Source organism: Stegodyphus dumicola, chromosome 3 (assembly GCF_044657685.1).
Source record: "Stegodyphus dumicola isolate Sdum_Otavi_A_Nest chromosome 3, ASM4465768v1".
Classification (NCBI taxonomy): domain Eukaryota; kingdom Metazoa; phylum Arthropoda; class Arachnida; order Araneae; family Eresidae; genus Stegodyphus; species Stegodyphus dumicola.
Window position 1 is genome coordinate 43,807,758 of NC_140770.1, and position 15,643 is coordinate 43,823,400.

The 15,643-nt window shown below is 33.8% G+C and overlaps 1 protein-coding gene across 1 annotated transcript in view; it reads left to right on the forward strand.

Annotated features, from left to right (window-relative positions):
• The window catches only part of LOC118192429 (transmembrane channel-like protein 7), a 65,852-nt gene extending 52,458 nt beyond the window's left edge, over positions 1-13,394 (forward strand). The window contains exons 14-17 of the mRNA XM_085812418.1: positions 8,800-8,930; positions 9,259-9,414; positions 11,849-12,037; positions 12,253-13,394. Of these exons, the coding sequence (XP_085668544.1) occupies positions 8,800-8,930; positions 9,259-9,414; positions 11,849-11,984 (423 nt within the window). The 3' untranslated portion in view covers positions 11,985-12,037; positions 12,253-13,394. The remainder of the gene's footprint in view (positions 1-8,799; positions 8,931-9,258; positions 9,415-11,848; positions 12,038-12,252) is intronic.
• The last annotated feature ends 2,249 nt before the right edge of the window (positions 13,395-15,643 follow it).

Genomic DNA, 15,643 nt, shown 5'->3' on the forward strand with positions numbered 1-15,643 from the left:
GACAGCAATCCTCGGCGCTTATTCTGTATTGCGCGGCGCAATTTCCGAAGTGTCTCGCAATAAGCATCTGCTATGATTGTTTGACCACGCGGTAAGAAATCAATGAGTAAGATGCCTTTCCAGTCCCAGAACACTGTGCACATCATTTTTCGAGGTGTCAAGATTTGCTTCGGCTTAACCTTTGCTGGGGATGAAGTGTGCCTCCATTCCATTGATTGCCGCTTACTTTCAGGGGTGTCGTAAGAAACCCAAGTTTCATCTCCTGTGACTATCTGTGTCAGAAATTCTTCGCCGCTTTCAGCATAACGGGTCAAAAACTGAAGTGCACTACCCATCCGTTTCGTTTTGTGTTGTTCAGTAAGAATCTTTGGTAACCAACGTGAGCAAAGTTTACGAAATTTCAGTTTTTCGGTAACAATTTCATGTATTAGTGATCGTGAAATTTGGGGAAATTCCATAGCGAGAGCACTAATTGTAAACCTTCGGTTTTCATGGATCTTGTCATCAATCGCGTGAACCAGTTCTTCTGTAACCAAAGATGGACGCCCACTTCGTTCTTCATCGTGCACATCACTACGTCCGTCATTGAACTTTCGGACCCATCTTCTCACCATTGAATCACTCATCGCTTTTGGTCCGTAAACATCGCAAATTTGCCGATAAATTTCACTAAGTTTCACTTTCCTCGCATTCAGAAAACGAATCACAGATCTGATTTCACAAGCGGCGGAATTTTCAATCAACACCGACATTGTAACCAAGCACAATAAAGCGTACGTGACTGACAGCGGTACGTGACAGTACGTGATTGGATCTCCAAATGGCGCGCGTTTCTTCTCCTTGATACAGAGCGTCTACTGCGCATGTGCGGAACTGCGATCGCAGAGCTGCAGCGGAGATAAATTGAAACGGAACTTACTTTCTGGACGTGCCTCGTAATATATTAAACTATATTAAAGATCTTTGTTTTACACACTTTTAGAAAAAACTAGTACAGATGTTTTCGAAGTTCTCTAGATAAGTTATTCTCTTCAAGTATAGCTGAAAGAAAAAATGTTGGTACAATATTAAATAACACTTTAATCTTACCAAATTATATTAGGTTAATTTAGGCAGCAAGATTCTACGAAAGTTCATAAACATTATATTCTCTTTCTCAAATAAGTTTTGTTTCCCATGAAATGAATATAAAAAGGACTATTGAAAGACTTACACATTTGCAGTCACTTATCATCATAAAACAAAGATTATGATGACACTATTCATTTGCAGAATATTTTTATTTATTCAGCCCTAACAAACTTGTAAATTTTAAAATGGGTGACATCTTTTTTTTAGAAATAATTTATGTATTATTTATTTATTATTATTTTTTGTACTATTTTATTAATTCGATGTGAATTGAATGCATATCCTCAAATAGAACAATTTCAGGAAGGTTTAATACTGTAAAAATGCTATAGTTATGATAGTAACATTCAGATAGATTTAATACAAAAATGAGTTTATCACTTTAAAACTAGAGGATTAAAGATTTAAAATGTGAATAAAGTAAGTTTAACGTTGAAACACAACATTTAACTATGTTATTAAAAGATGTTAATATTGTTAAGAATTTTGTATTTAGTTACTTATTTTTGGTAGAATTAAAATTAAAATTGTTTTATTTCCCCGTGCAACGCAGAACGAAACATATTTTAAAAGAAAGTGACGCCGGAAAAGTAAAAATACAGGAGCATGTGCATTTAACATTTAATAAATAGATATCTCGTAATTTATATTTAAATTGACTACTGTATCAGCTATAACCGTAATTCTACTCTTTTGCTTCCCAGAAATATAGAGAAGCAAAGAAATTGCTGGAACTCTCTCGCGACCAATTGAAAGCTTTAAAGAGCCGGAGGGAAACATCTTAGTCAATTGTTTGCTTAGCTGCTGCAAATATTGTTGATCGGATTACCTTTCTCTGCGCTGTGGATTGCGTTCTATATAAAGTTTTAGTAGTTTAAAGCATAGCTATTAATTATATTTTGTGATATTGTACGAATATCTCTGACGAAAAATCCAGCGTTCTGTTATATGTCTTTTCTTAAGAATATATTTTATTAACCTTTTATTGGACCTTGTGCATTCAATCTGTTATGAACCCGTACGCACTGAACGCTTTTTAATGTCAGGAGTGTGGATGAATGCCAACAATAATAACTTATTTTAATGTTGTTGCTGCACTTTAAGTGTGTTAAATTTTTTAACTTAAGTTAACTTTTACCCCTGTTTCTATTAAAGTTGTCGAATACATATTTTCTGATTGGCGGTAGGTAAATCAATAGTAATTGTAATTCAATCTGGGTTGTGACTGTTTATGCTTTAAATGCTGCTGAAGAAACAATTTATATAGTGCTGACATTTTTTTATGAATTATATTGTTGTGTAATTAGTAGTTTAATTTTTAATTTCCCAAAGTCATTTGTGTTGACTTGGTTCTGAAAATTTTCAAATCCCAACCGTCGGCTTGGAATTCATTCTCGGAATCCCTTATCAGAAGATTACTGCACCCCGAAAATTCTTTCGCCCAAACGAAAAACCATATGTGCGGGTGACGTGTTGGATGTATACACCATCTGGAGTTTCCCGAAAAGATGACCTTGTTTTGCTGGACAGGCGAGCAGGGAAAGGTTATACAGAGTATTTTGAGGAGGGGGAAATAATTGTTGGGTAGGAAGCTTTACATGGTCGACTTGGACCTCGATGCGAGGCTAGATTATCCCCCCTTTGTTTTCGTCTGCGGAGATTGTTGACACATTGGTGTGGCCTTGGAGGCCGAATGATTGAACTGCGCTAACTGGCTCTTCTGGTAGTCGGGAAACCTCTTCCCGTGAAGATTTCCCTGTTTGGGTTGCTAGACTTGGCTTCCCGCTGATCACCTTCTACGCCAAATTTTCAAAAAACGCGCCAGCTATTAAAGTGGCTGCGAATTTTTTCGAAAAAAGATGAGGGAAACATTTTCGATTACACGCTTTTCTTTCTGACGGAGCCAAGGAGACTTTCTCGAAGAAAAGGAACGAGAGATGACTTCTAAGATGCAGAGCGGAGACCAGCAGTCGGGGGTTCCTGGTGAGATGAACGATTAGACAACCTACACAGAAGTAAGGCATATTGAATCAAGAATTCCTGAGTTTGACTGACTTCAGTATGGCCGTTGTTTCGGAGAAGACCGGAGTCCTACCGGTTGGAAGCGGCTGTGGGGTGGAAAGACTTGCCTCCAAAAGGGTTGCACATTATTAATTCTCATATTTTTTATCAATATCACATAATATAATTTCAAATGTATTATTTGCTACTTAACATCATTCTGTGAATCAATGTTCATACCAAATATTGTGGTAGGTAAATGTGTCTATATGGGTAACATAACAAAACATCTCAACCAATATTGTATCAATCAGATAACATAAGAGTTTGAGTAGTTATCATGGTATAACATAAAAAATAAACAATTCTAAATTTCAGGAAGTTGCGTTGTGTGACATAATGTCGGGCAAAAACCCGTTCAAAAGCTATGGTCTAGTGCAAAGTCAAATAATTAAAATAATTGCAAGGCTAAGTAGTTATTAAGGAGAAAATAGTAAGAATATAGTTACATTTTAAAATAGTGGCGACTGGTCATCCTTATATCTGAAGAAACAACTGAAAGGTTACATACCTTCTTTACACATTTAACAAATCACCGTTCACGTTTGGGAGGCATCATACAAAATTTTGGGTACTTGATACAGGCGAAAAACTCATATGGACATTGTCACGATGCAGGTAATAACAATTTTACGTTTGTAGATTACTTTTGTAGGGAAAAAAATATGAGAATTAGTAATGTGCAACCCTTTCGGAGGCCAAGCTTTCCACCCCACAGCCGCTTCCAACCGGTAGGACTCCGGTCTTCCCCGAAACACCGGCCATACTGAAGTCAGTCAAACTCAGGAATTCTTGACTCAATATGCCTTCCTTCTGTGTAGGTTGTCTAATCGTTCATCTCAACAGGAACCCCCGACTGCTGATCTCCGCTCTGCATCTTAGAAGTCATCTCTCGTTCCTTTTCTTCGAGAAAGTCTCCTTGGCTCCGTCAGAAAGAAAAGCGTGTAATCGAAAATGTTTTCCTCGTCTTTTTTCGAAAAAATGCGCAGCCACTTTAATAGCTGGCGCGTTTTTTGAAAATTTGGCGTAGAAGGTGATCAGCAGGAAGCCAAGTCAAGCAACCCAAACAGAGAAATCTTCACAGGAAGGGGTTTCCCGACTACTAGAAGAGCCAGTTAGCGCAGTTCAATCATTCGGCCTCCAAGGCCACACCAATGTGTCAACAATCTCCGCAGACGAAAACAAAGGGGGAGATAATCTAGCCTCGCATCGAGGTCCAAGTTGACCATGTAAAGCTTCCTACCCAACGATTATTTCCCCCTCCTCAAAATACGCTGTATAACCTTTCCCTGCTCGCCTGTCCAAAAAAACAGGGTCCTCTTTTCGAGAAACTCCAGATGGTGTATACATCCAACACGTCACCCGCACATATGGTTTTTCGTTTGGGCGAAAGAATTTTCGGGGTGCAGTAATCCTCTGATAAGGGATCCCGAGAATGAATTCCTAGCCGACGGTTGGGGTGTGAAAATTTTCAGAACCAAGTCAACACAAATGACTGTGGGAAATTAAAAATTAAACTACTAATTACACAACAATATAATTCATAAAAAAATGTCAGCACTATACAAATTGTTTCTTCAGCAACATTTAAAGTATAAACAGTCACAACCCAGATTGAATTACAATTACTATTGATTTACCTACTGCCAGTCAGAAAATATGTATTCGATAACTTTAATAGAAAGAGGGGTAAAAGTTAACTTAAGTTAAAAAAATTAATACATTTAAAGTGCAGCAACAACTTTAAAATGAGTTAAACAACCTTAAATGTCAAAATAAATAAACTTAAGTCACTAAACTCAAACTCAAACTAAACAACTTCAACTCAAGAAAACTTTTAAAGCAACCAAACCTAAATTTTAAAGTTTACAAAAGTTACAGTTTAAACTTACAACCAACTTTAAACAACTAAAGCAAAAAAATTTAGAACTTCAATTACAGATCAAAACTGAAATAGTAAGCAAAACTTAAGCTTGAAAATAATAGCGATTAATACATAACATTCTCCGTGTTGGTAAAAGTGAAGCCCTGTAGTATGTATATGTATTTCTCAACAGTAAAGCTATTTGGTTCATATGAACTAGTACAGTATCAGTATGTTATGTATTTCCTAAAAGTAAAGCTTTTGGTTCATATGAACTCGTACAGTATTAGTATTTTAGCAGCACAGCATTTTTGTCTACAAATTTTAATGTTTAATAGTAAGTTTTCAACATTTGTATTTTTTGTGGCATTTTTATAATTTACGTAAATTTTCTAAGGTTTTATAATGCCAAAAGATTTGGAAAAAAATCAAATCAAAAGAAAAGTTATTTCTTTAGAAACAAAAATTAAAATATTAGATCGTCTAGGTAATACAGAAAAAGTAACAGATGTTGCTAAATTTACTCCATGAACGAAGCCACAATAAGGACAATTAAAAAAGGAAGACTCTATTAGAAAAAGTGCAGCAGCTGGAACTTGCAGCAGTAAGAGCAAAATTTCATAAGAAAGAGATGATACAATGGAAAAGGCATTAGTGATATGGATTGAAGACCAAACAATTCATTCCTGCTGCGACACTTCAGGCGATTATATAATGAAACCACTGGTTATTAACAAATCAAAATCACCAAGCTAATTTAAAGGAATAAATATAAATAACTTTTCCGTTTATTGGATGGCTAATTAAGAAAGCATGGGTTACTACCATAGTTCTCAATTAATGGTTTTATAACATGTTTGCCCCAGATGTCAAAAGTTATTTTAAGTAAAAAGGGATTGACTTTTAAGGCTCTTCTCTTGATAATCCACCTGGTCATCCTCAAGATTTACAACACGAAAGTGTAGAAGTTGTCTTTTTACCAAAGATTACAGCCGTTAGATCCAGGAATAATTTCGACTTTTAAGGCATTGTATATCAAACAAACCTTCAGGTATATTTTAGAACAAATGAAGAATGATGAATCTCTTACTCTTATGGATGCTTGGAAGAAATTTACAGTCTTAGATTGTGTTAAGCATGTTGAACTGCGATGCACTCAGATTAAAGAATCAACGCTCAATGCATGCTGGAAAGCAATATGGCCGGATGCTGCTAAAGATAAGAATGATAGATTACCATTAGAGCATGAATGTTCTCAGATTACTAAATTGGCCCAAGCTGTAGGAGGAGAACGTTTTAAAGATTTAGCTCAGGCAAATATTGAAGAAATAATGGCTGATGAAGAACTAAATGAGAATGAATTAGTTAACATGACTCATGAATTAAATGTACATGATGAAGACAATGACTCTGATGAAGAGCTATTCAACCAGTTGCGCTCACAGCAAAAATCATCAGCGTAGGGCTTGAAATTGGGGAGAAAATTAGGTAACTATTTTTTACAATATGACACGAATGTTGAACGAGCTCTCCGATTCCAACGGGAGCTTAGTAAGTGCTTAAATCAATGTGAAGAAGTTTACAAAGATTTAGGAAAAAAACCTAGGCAATTGTTAATTACGAATTTCACTACAAAGTCTTGTAGATTTGGGATCTTCCCTAGTTCGTCAACCATTGAAGCAGAATTTCATCAAGAACGCTCAAGTGATGAAAGTGACATCATACCAATCAAGAAGAAAAGACTAATAGTTCATGAAAGTGATGACAGCGATTAAAAATATAATAATTTTTTGAATGGTCTTGTATTTCCCTAATGTAAAATAAATTAAATACGAATGTACTTCTGTTACCTACATATGGTCGCTATTTTATGAACTAAGTATAACTTTATTTATTTTAAGACGTCTTAACTTTCGTTTTATGTAAATAAATAACTAAATTATGCACATTTAGCGTGTTTTTCGTTTGACACGGTTTTACATAGAAAAATCCAAGATTTCGATTTACACGTTTCTGTGCGGAACATATGTTCCGTGCAAATCGAGGGATATGGTGTACTAATATATTGCCTTCCTGTGTCTACAAATAACACTAAGCCTTTTTTTTACATCTAATACATGTATGTGACACGTTTCAGCAACAAAACTTATAAAATATATCAGGTTCATTTCTCTGTATACCTATTTTTTTAAATGATTTACTTTTTTAATCTAACATACTCGTTCGTATAATAAATGTACATAATAAGCCATTATTATAGGACTGAATGTGCATCTGAGAAAGCAATTTCTGACAACTGCTGAATATCCTTGTAAGCTTCTCCATATTTTGCTTGTCCAACTTTCGCTGTTTTTCTGTCTGTGCATGTTGATATCTAAAATTATTTGTTTGTCTTATGTATGTTCGGCTCTAATGACATAATCTTGTTTTCAGCTGTTCTGTTTTCAATACAAAATGAGATTTTCATATTTTTTCATATGTACATATCTGTATCTAAAATTATTTATTCTATTTTATATTTTTGCATATCTTATATCGATTGCTGATTTATAGTAGTTTGTTCGTATATTTGGCTTTCGATGATTTTACTTGGTGTTTTGTTCTATTTTCATTATAAAATAAAGCTCAAAATTTAAGCATTTTTTGAGAAACCATAATGCTACACAATTATTAACTACTACTAAAGAACTACAAATTAACTGTAAAGTAAAAACAGTTATTCAAAATATTAGAAGTATATTAAAATGTAAATTACATTTATATCAAGGTAATATTCCATGGATAAGATTATTACCTCAGGTTACTGAAGAATACAATAATAAGCCACATTCCGTCATGAAATTCGCACCATCTTATTTAGAAATTTAGAGGATTTTTAGTCTGATTTAGTGACTTATTTAATGGTTCCTGAATTTCTTGCTTTTTATGTTTCAAGGATGGTTTTTTTACACCAGCTACAATTATGATAGAAATAGTAATAGGGTATTGTATTTTAAAGAAAAATTACCATACGATCTTTTAATCGAAAGTTAAGATATGTATCCACAAACTCAAGAAGCTAAAAAAATTGCTCAGAAAATATATGATGATTACCATAATGTAAACAAAGAAAGATATAACATTCACTTTAAAACAGGTAATTTATACCTCGTGATTTAGTAATGTACGAAGAATTTCAATGTCCTGATACCAGAAAACTCTGTTCTTCTTTTCAGGTGCTTAAAAAAATTTTTTAAAACACTATCTGAACTTTTGAAAGATGTAAATCAATTCGCTTGTTAAAAAGAATTCAAAAATTGCCCTTCTACTAGGCTCAGACCTTTAAACCTAGCAAACTAATTTAAATTAAATGTTAGGAATACAAAAATACCTAAAGCGGAAGTAATTGGTATTACCGATTGCTGATTGAAATGACGGTATTTTAAGGTTATTTTCAAACTTCCAATCATCATCCTCGTGACCTAAACTGGTTAAACTATTCAACTCACACTAGTGTCAAAAGAGAATAGTACCTGAGAAGTTTAATTATCTCGTACAAGACAAGATGGAAGATAAACATATTGCTAAAAAATTTAATTAGGTCAAATGGCTGTATTTTAAGTTCTTTTGAACGGTCAAATTTTTTAAATTATATTTCAAATAAACTAATATAAAGTCAAATATATTAGTTTGTTTGAATAATTTATACTTTTATCTCTTTAGTATTTGATAAGTAAGAAGATTCTCTTTTTTTTTTAATACAGATCAGTGTCTTAAAATATAATGCACCTTCAAGTATACCATACAAGGCATCACGCTTCAATTCTGTGTTTATCAACACTCTCATGATCTCCCTTTTTGCGGTGGTAGTGGTATATCTATATGCATGGACCAGGTAATTGCAAACTCTGTAGGCATTTTAAATTTTTTTATAGCTTAGAGCGACTATTAGTCTCGAACACAAACGATTTTGTGTTCATTTACTTTTAAGTATCCTCCACTGTAAATGCGTTTTTAACTTTCATTCGTACCTGTGGCCATTCGGCAAAATATAAGATGTTGTACCTTACAAATGCAATATTAGAAATGCAATTTCGTTAATTTGTTTACCAAAATCTTTTTTAAATTAATCATATACGTGCTGCATATCTGTTATACTGAATAGTATTTAATTATCGTTATTTGTTTATTTAACATTTATTTATTGTTGTCTTTTGTTTCAGTCTCGAACCTTCACTGGGATGTAGCCCATTTCGATTTTATCGAACTGTATTTCAAGTGGTTACAGACGCAGTGAAAGAACTTTCTTCTGGTTTCCTAAATTTCTTATACTTTATATTTCAAGGATGGTTTTTTATACCAGCTACAATGCTAATAGGGTAATGCATTTTTCTTAATATTTATTTAATACATTATATGACATTAAAAGTGACGCGCTAAGTTTCCCCAATGGGACGAAATTATCTATGTCCATACCTTACGATAAAATATGCAAATTATTAACTTTTGTGGAGTGGTGGAGCTCCAGTGCATTGCAGGGAAGTAATGGTAATCCAATGGTAATTGAGACGCTAAACTGTTCCACCAATCCAGGCGTGAGCACCACAGTATATCCAAAAAATGGTGTATTAAACAGAGGACATTCAATACTAAAAGCATAACCCTTTAGCGAGTGCGGTGCTGTCGACCTACATAGACTATATCAATGCTTCGCAGACGACTTCGCGAGCAATATGAGAAGATATCACCAGCTAAGAGAGAACGTGCATCTGGCCGTACCAATAAATACTATGTTTGACTGACACTCCTGAATTTTGTCTTCCGAGCTGTTTTGCAATACAATTTTTTGGAAGTTTCAGCCCTCTTTCGATATAAGAATCTGCCAGTATATTTTGGTGATAGCAGCTGCAAATGCTGCAGTATCTGTTCTGAAATGCGTAAGCACTGATGCTGTTTATATCACGCTGAGTAGTTAGACCTACACATAATATACAATTTAGGAACTTTTCGCTAGTCGATTTATGCTAAGCATCGAACACCACTCCCAGTTTTGGAGTTGCCGTAGCGTTATTTGGCGCTTCTTAAATTTGTGTGCCATGGGTAATAAACGTGAAACTACTTCCTATTTTGTGTCCTCTAGCTTTTCAATGGAATCTTAAAATTGAATCCTGGCGAAGAAATATGCCTTTCATAATATTATTCTTCATCTGTTAATTTAGTAACCCTTCGAAGCTATTCTTCATTTTTTCCGAATGGCTTCAGAGCTTCATCAATGTTTAGGTACAGCTCCCATGCGTCACTGCACTAGATACAGAGTAACATAATCATGGCACATATAATAAGTCTGGGCTATAGTGCTTCAGTTCTGTAGCAATAATCGATACAAAACACCAGCATGATTAAGCTTTGTCCCCCGACAGTGTAAAACAGTTATATGTTTCGAATGTTAATGACCAGCGTTGCAACTTTGATGATTGTGAAGCATCCTTGGTGATACATAAGAAGGTATGACAACTTCAGAAGCAGAAACTTAGGCGATTGTAAAGGAAATATCCTTCAGAGAAGTAGAAAAAAGAAAGAATGATCCTCATCTTTGACTTACGAAATTTTTCCAAAAGTAGGCAATTTGTGCAAAATTTTCATATAAAGATATCATCTGGATAAAGCAATAGCAAGCTACAGGATTTCCAATGACACTATAATGTATGTCCAGTGTTAATGCCCAGCATTGCAACTTTGGCGACTCTGAATCATTCTTGGTGATAAATACGAGGAGATGACAACTTCAGAAGCAGTAACTTAAGGCGATTGTGAAGGAAATATCTTCAGAATAAAAAGAAGAATGAAAGAATGATCCTAATATTGGTCCCCTGAAAGTTTTGCAAAAGTTGGCAGGATGCAAAATTTTTATTTAATATTAATTTTCCTAATAATTCTTTATACAAAGGTATTATCCCAATAAAGCTGTAGCAAGCTACAACATATGGATTTTCAGTGACACTATCAAATGTTTCTTTAAAAGTATTTAAGTTAACTGAAGCCGTCCAGACGGTATAGTGGTTAGGGGGGCCTACTGCGGTACCGAAGGGCCCGGGTTCGAATCCTGGAGAAGGCAGGGATGTTTGTAAATGTATTATGTATTTGAAGCATGGGGGCAATCTAATATATGGCGAGCCGAAAGTCCTCTCATGTAGTTTGGTGGTAGGGAAGATGGCTGGGAGATTCCCGGACCACCGCCCAGGGTGTTGTCTCTCAAAATTGGGGTAGAAAATAGAAGTTCAACCAACTTGAGGCTCTGTCAACAATTCTTTCATTAAATTGCATGGATAAGACAACAACAACATCAAGTTAAATGGAGGCCCAGTAAGTCTCAAGTATAGTCGAGTGATGCTAAGACATGAAAAATTGATGCCTCAGGAAGGTAGTTACCTAATATTTTTATGGAAAGAAATACCTCTTTTCCAAACAATAGCATCTCTTTCCTTCCTCGTCATCATTACATACGCCGTTCCACATTCTATGCTTCCTACATACTTACAGGTATGGTAAAATTGAATTATGCTATGAGCTAAGTTCTCAAAGTACGATTGCAAAGTTTAAAGAAATAATCGTCTGGGCTTTAAGAACAAATTAATCAATTTTACACTAATTCCTATGAGGAAAATGATTTTAGTTCACAAACTTTTCGCGAACAGAATTCAGGAGCGAATTAAATTCTTGAAACGAAGTTTTACTGCATAAACTCTGCCCTTAATTTTTGTTTCTGGATAAAACGTTTAGTATAGTTTAATTCTCTTGAACTGCTATTTCTAGATCTATCATATTCTACTACTGGAGACTGCTTCAAATACTGAAATGCCTGGTACGGAGACTGAGAGGTCAGCTGCTTCTACAGGGTCGAGATAAACAATTTCTCATCAGACGATTGACGACTCTGGATGAGAAATGATTTCTATTATTTGCCTCTCAAAAAAAAAAATATTGTTTTACCTATCTTTAAAAGTAAGAGTAAGCTGTTTTAAATGTAGGAATCTATATTTTCTGAATAACATTTTTTATGCATTTTATACATTCTTTGTAATTTTAAATTTTATAATTTAACTTTGATTGGATTGACGATAATATTTACTTTAAAGTAAGCTTTAAATAAATACGAGAGAAATTTTAAAGTATAAAATATATAACTAATACTAAATCCTCTCCATATTTCTTTTCAGGGAATTCTTCTGGACTTCATTTTATTCATATGCGCACTTATTTGTACATCCAGTGGACGACAACAGATATTTCTGACTAGAAATAGACCATGACATGTGGGAAGAATTTCTATATAAATATCTTTTTTAATCAAAATTTTTCTGTGCAGCACATAAATGTAGAAAATGAAATATTTACTTTATTTTTCTTTGGACCTAGCTTAAGGTTTGCTGTTTCCTGAATTGCAGACGGTTCTGCAATTTAATTTGTCAAAAGCGGCAGAATTTTTTTATATTTTCCCACTTTTTTGCGCCCTTTTATTTTAGAAGTGTTTAATAATTTTTTTCATTCACCACTTCTGTTTGTGCATATCGTTATCAACAAGACAGCAACTTTAGATGCACTGCAGAGTTATTTAAAAAATTAGCCTCTTATTAAAAGAATAGCAACTGGAATATTTCAAAATTTAATCTCCAAGGAAAAAACGTTCCTTCAATTTCATATATATTCCAAATTGAGATTAAAGGAAAGCTAACTTCATACAAAGTATTTTTTTTTTCTTCATTAATAATTTTATTAATAGTTCGGACAAATTATCTTGTTAGTGCTTAAATTAAATGAATAAGTATACTTTGTAAGAGGAGTGTATACATTCCTAATAATTCTTTAATGCAACAAATGAAGAGAAAAGTCTTTGTTAAAAAAGTCATCTATTACATTACATACTGTAATTTTTTTTTTTTTTGGGGGGGGGGGTCTTGATATCAGCCAGATGACCTTGCTGACTAAATTTGTAATGCTTCCTAAAGACTATGCCTCGCTTTCCATCTTCTTTAAAAAGAAGATGGAAAGCAAGGCATAGAAAAGAAGCAGAATTATATTGTTCATTATTTATGTTTTGAACACATTAAATTTATTTTGAATAAGGTTCTACTGTAGGCTTATAGTCAGGCCACGCAACTATTCTTGATATATTAAAAACCACCTTATTGTATCACCAATAACTCTTGATGTATTCAGTATTTATTGTTAGTGGCTTTAAGGGTTGCCAGATTAAGTAAATCTGCTACAAGATCACAATGAATAACGAAATTTCTTGAGTACAAGCAGAAATATATAAAACTTTAATAATGTATAAAATAATGTATAAAACTTTTTTAGTCTGAAATACTTGTCTTTTCATATGATATACCATATTTCATTCGAAAGCAGTGTAAAACAGTATAGGATAAATTATTACGAGTTTTTGTCTGAAGATTTGTTCGTAATTTTTCTATGGGTCAAGATACACATGAACTCTTTATTTCTCTTACGAGAAGTTTTCTGCATAATTTCTGTACAGATAAATTTTGAACTTAACAGATGATTTACAAATACTAAACATAATTGACATTTGAGCCTTTTTGCTCTAAACGAGCTGTGTATTAAAGGAACACTAAAGATTATTTCTTCTGAAGAGAGTAGGAAAATATTGTTTAGCTTAACTGATAACATAATTAATAATTTTTAGCCGTAATTCCTTAATTTAATTATTTCAGTATACCATTTCTCCGGACTCCGATTTTCTATACGAAAAGACCTTCAAGTTTTCGACAGATTATAGAACTTTCTCTTGCGGGACGCAAGACAACGAATGTTTTATTTTACAAATTTTGTCCTAAATTTTAAAGTCGAAATTTCTATCGTAATACAGTTTCTGCCTTGCTTTTGTGATACCCGAAATTGGCACTGCTTCATTAATCAGTTTCTGTACATCTGTTAATTTAAAATCTGCATCCCGTTTTTGTACAAAAAACAAAATTATCTTCCTCTCCTAATTCTGCTGCCGTTTTCCCGGTAGTTTCATATTTTGCTATTCTTAGATCAAAAGTCGATTCTTTGACGGAGCCATCCGTGCGGCGGTGGTAGCCTTCAATATAGCTACGAATAATTTTAACTACATTCCTGCACACGCGCTCTGCAGTATTTGATTGGGGCCGATAAAAACCATTTTTCAATGAAGTATGCCAAGCCCTGTGCTTAGATCTCCGAATTTTTAGCCAACAAACTAGAGACAGGATAAAATACGGTGCACCACTTAGATAACCCTAAGTGGTGCACCATATTTTAAGATACATTTATTTAAAAAAAAGTTAGATACGATTTTAGCTGGGGCTATTTTAAGAGGAACTATTTCTACCCCTTTCGAGAAATGATCCACAATAACGAGCAAGTATCTAGTTTCATTAATGTCACTGTGCAGGTATGAACCTAACAAATCTATTCCTGTTCATTTATTTGGGAAAGTAGCTTTTATGCTATTTAGGTACCCGGTCGTACTATAATTTACATCGCTAACTAATTGGCAAATATGGCAGAACCTGAGACATTCTGTCACAAATTTTTCAAGTTGCAGAAAAAATATCTCCTCACACATCCTTTCCACCGTTTCTATAATGCCAAGACTGCCTACAGTAGGTACTTCATGCAATTCTTTCAAAATACTGTGCCGTAAACTGGTTGGAATGACCAGTCTTAACTCATTATTCTCATTGTCTGTTTTAGAATAAAACAAGTGATTTTCAATTACTTCTTAATTTGCTGCTTTATTCCTAATGGCCACTATGATCTGGTGTTCAAAATTTTCAGGGTCTTTTAAATATGCATACACATGTCTAAATTCTAGCTCAATTCGGCAATAATAGTTGCGCGAGAGTCCAAGATATTCTACGGTATCATATCACATTTTATCTCATTGCCTTCTTCGTCTAATTTTATTCATGATAAAGCATCGGCCACAATGTTGTCTTTCCCAGATATATATTTGATTCTCGTATTTTCGTAGTTTCTCGTAGTTTCAATGCCCATCTAATGAAGTCTTGGAAATGACTTTTTTTTCCTGACTACAACCGACTCCCAGTAGCCTAATCAGATTATACAGTTGCTCAAAAAAGTCTGCGCACAACTACTATATATTTAAAAAAAAAAAAAAAAAAACAGCAGGCATAAAAGTAAGGAAATTTTTTTTTCATTTTTAAGCTTTTATTTACATCTGTGCAGGTTTCTTAATATCCATATGCTTGATAGTCTCAAACTTACAATAACAATTTGTTGCACGAAACATCTAAAAGAAACAAAAACAAAGAAATTAAATCAAAAAAGTTTGCGTGCACTTCTGCAATTTATATGATCAATTTTCTTAACCCAATTACTTAATGTTTAATAGGTTATCTATTGTGTTTAATTACAGCCTGTAGTCTTTTATTCTTTGAATGAACAAGCTTCTCAATTACGGATGGAGTAATTTTTGCCATTTCTTCTTTCAATTTGCATATTAAATCAGTGTTTGATATTATATTGTGTTTTCAAATGTTTGTTTCAAGTTTTTTCCCACAGATGTTCTATTAGGTTAAGGTCTGGAGATTGAAGAGT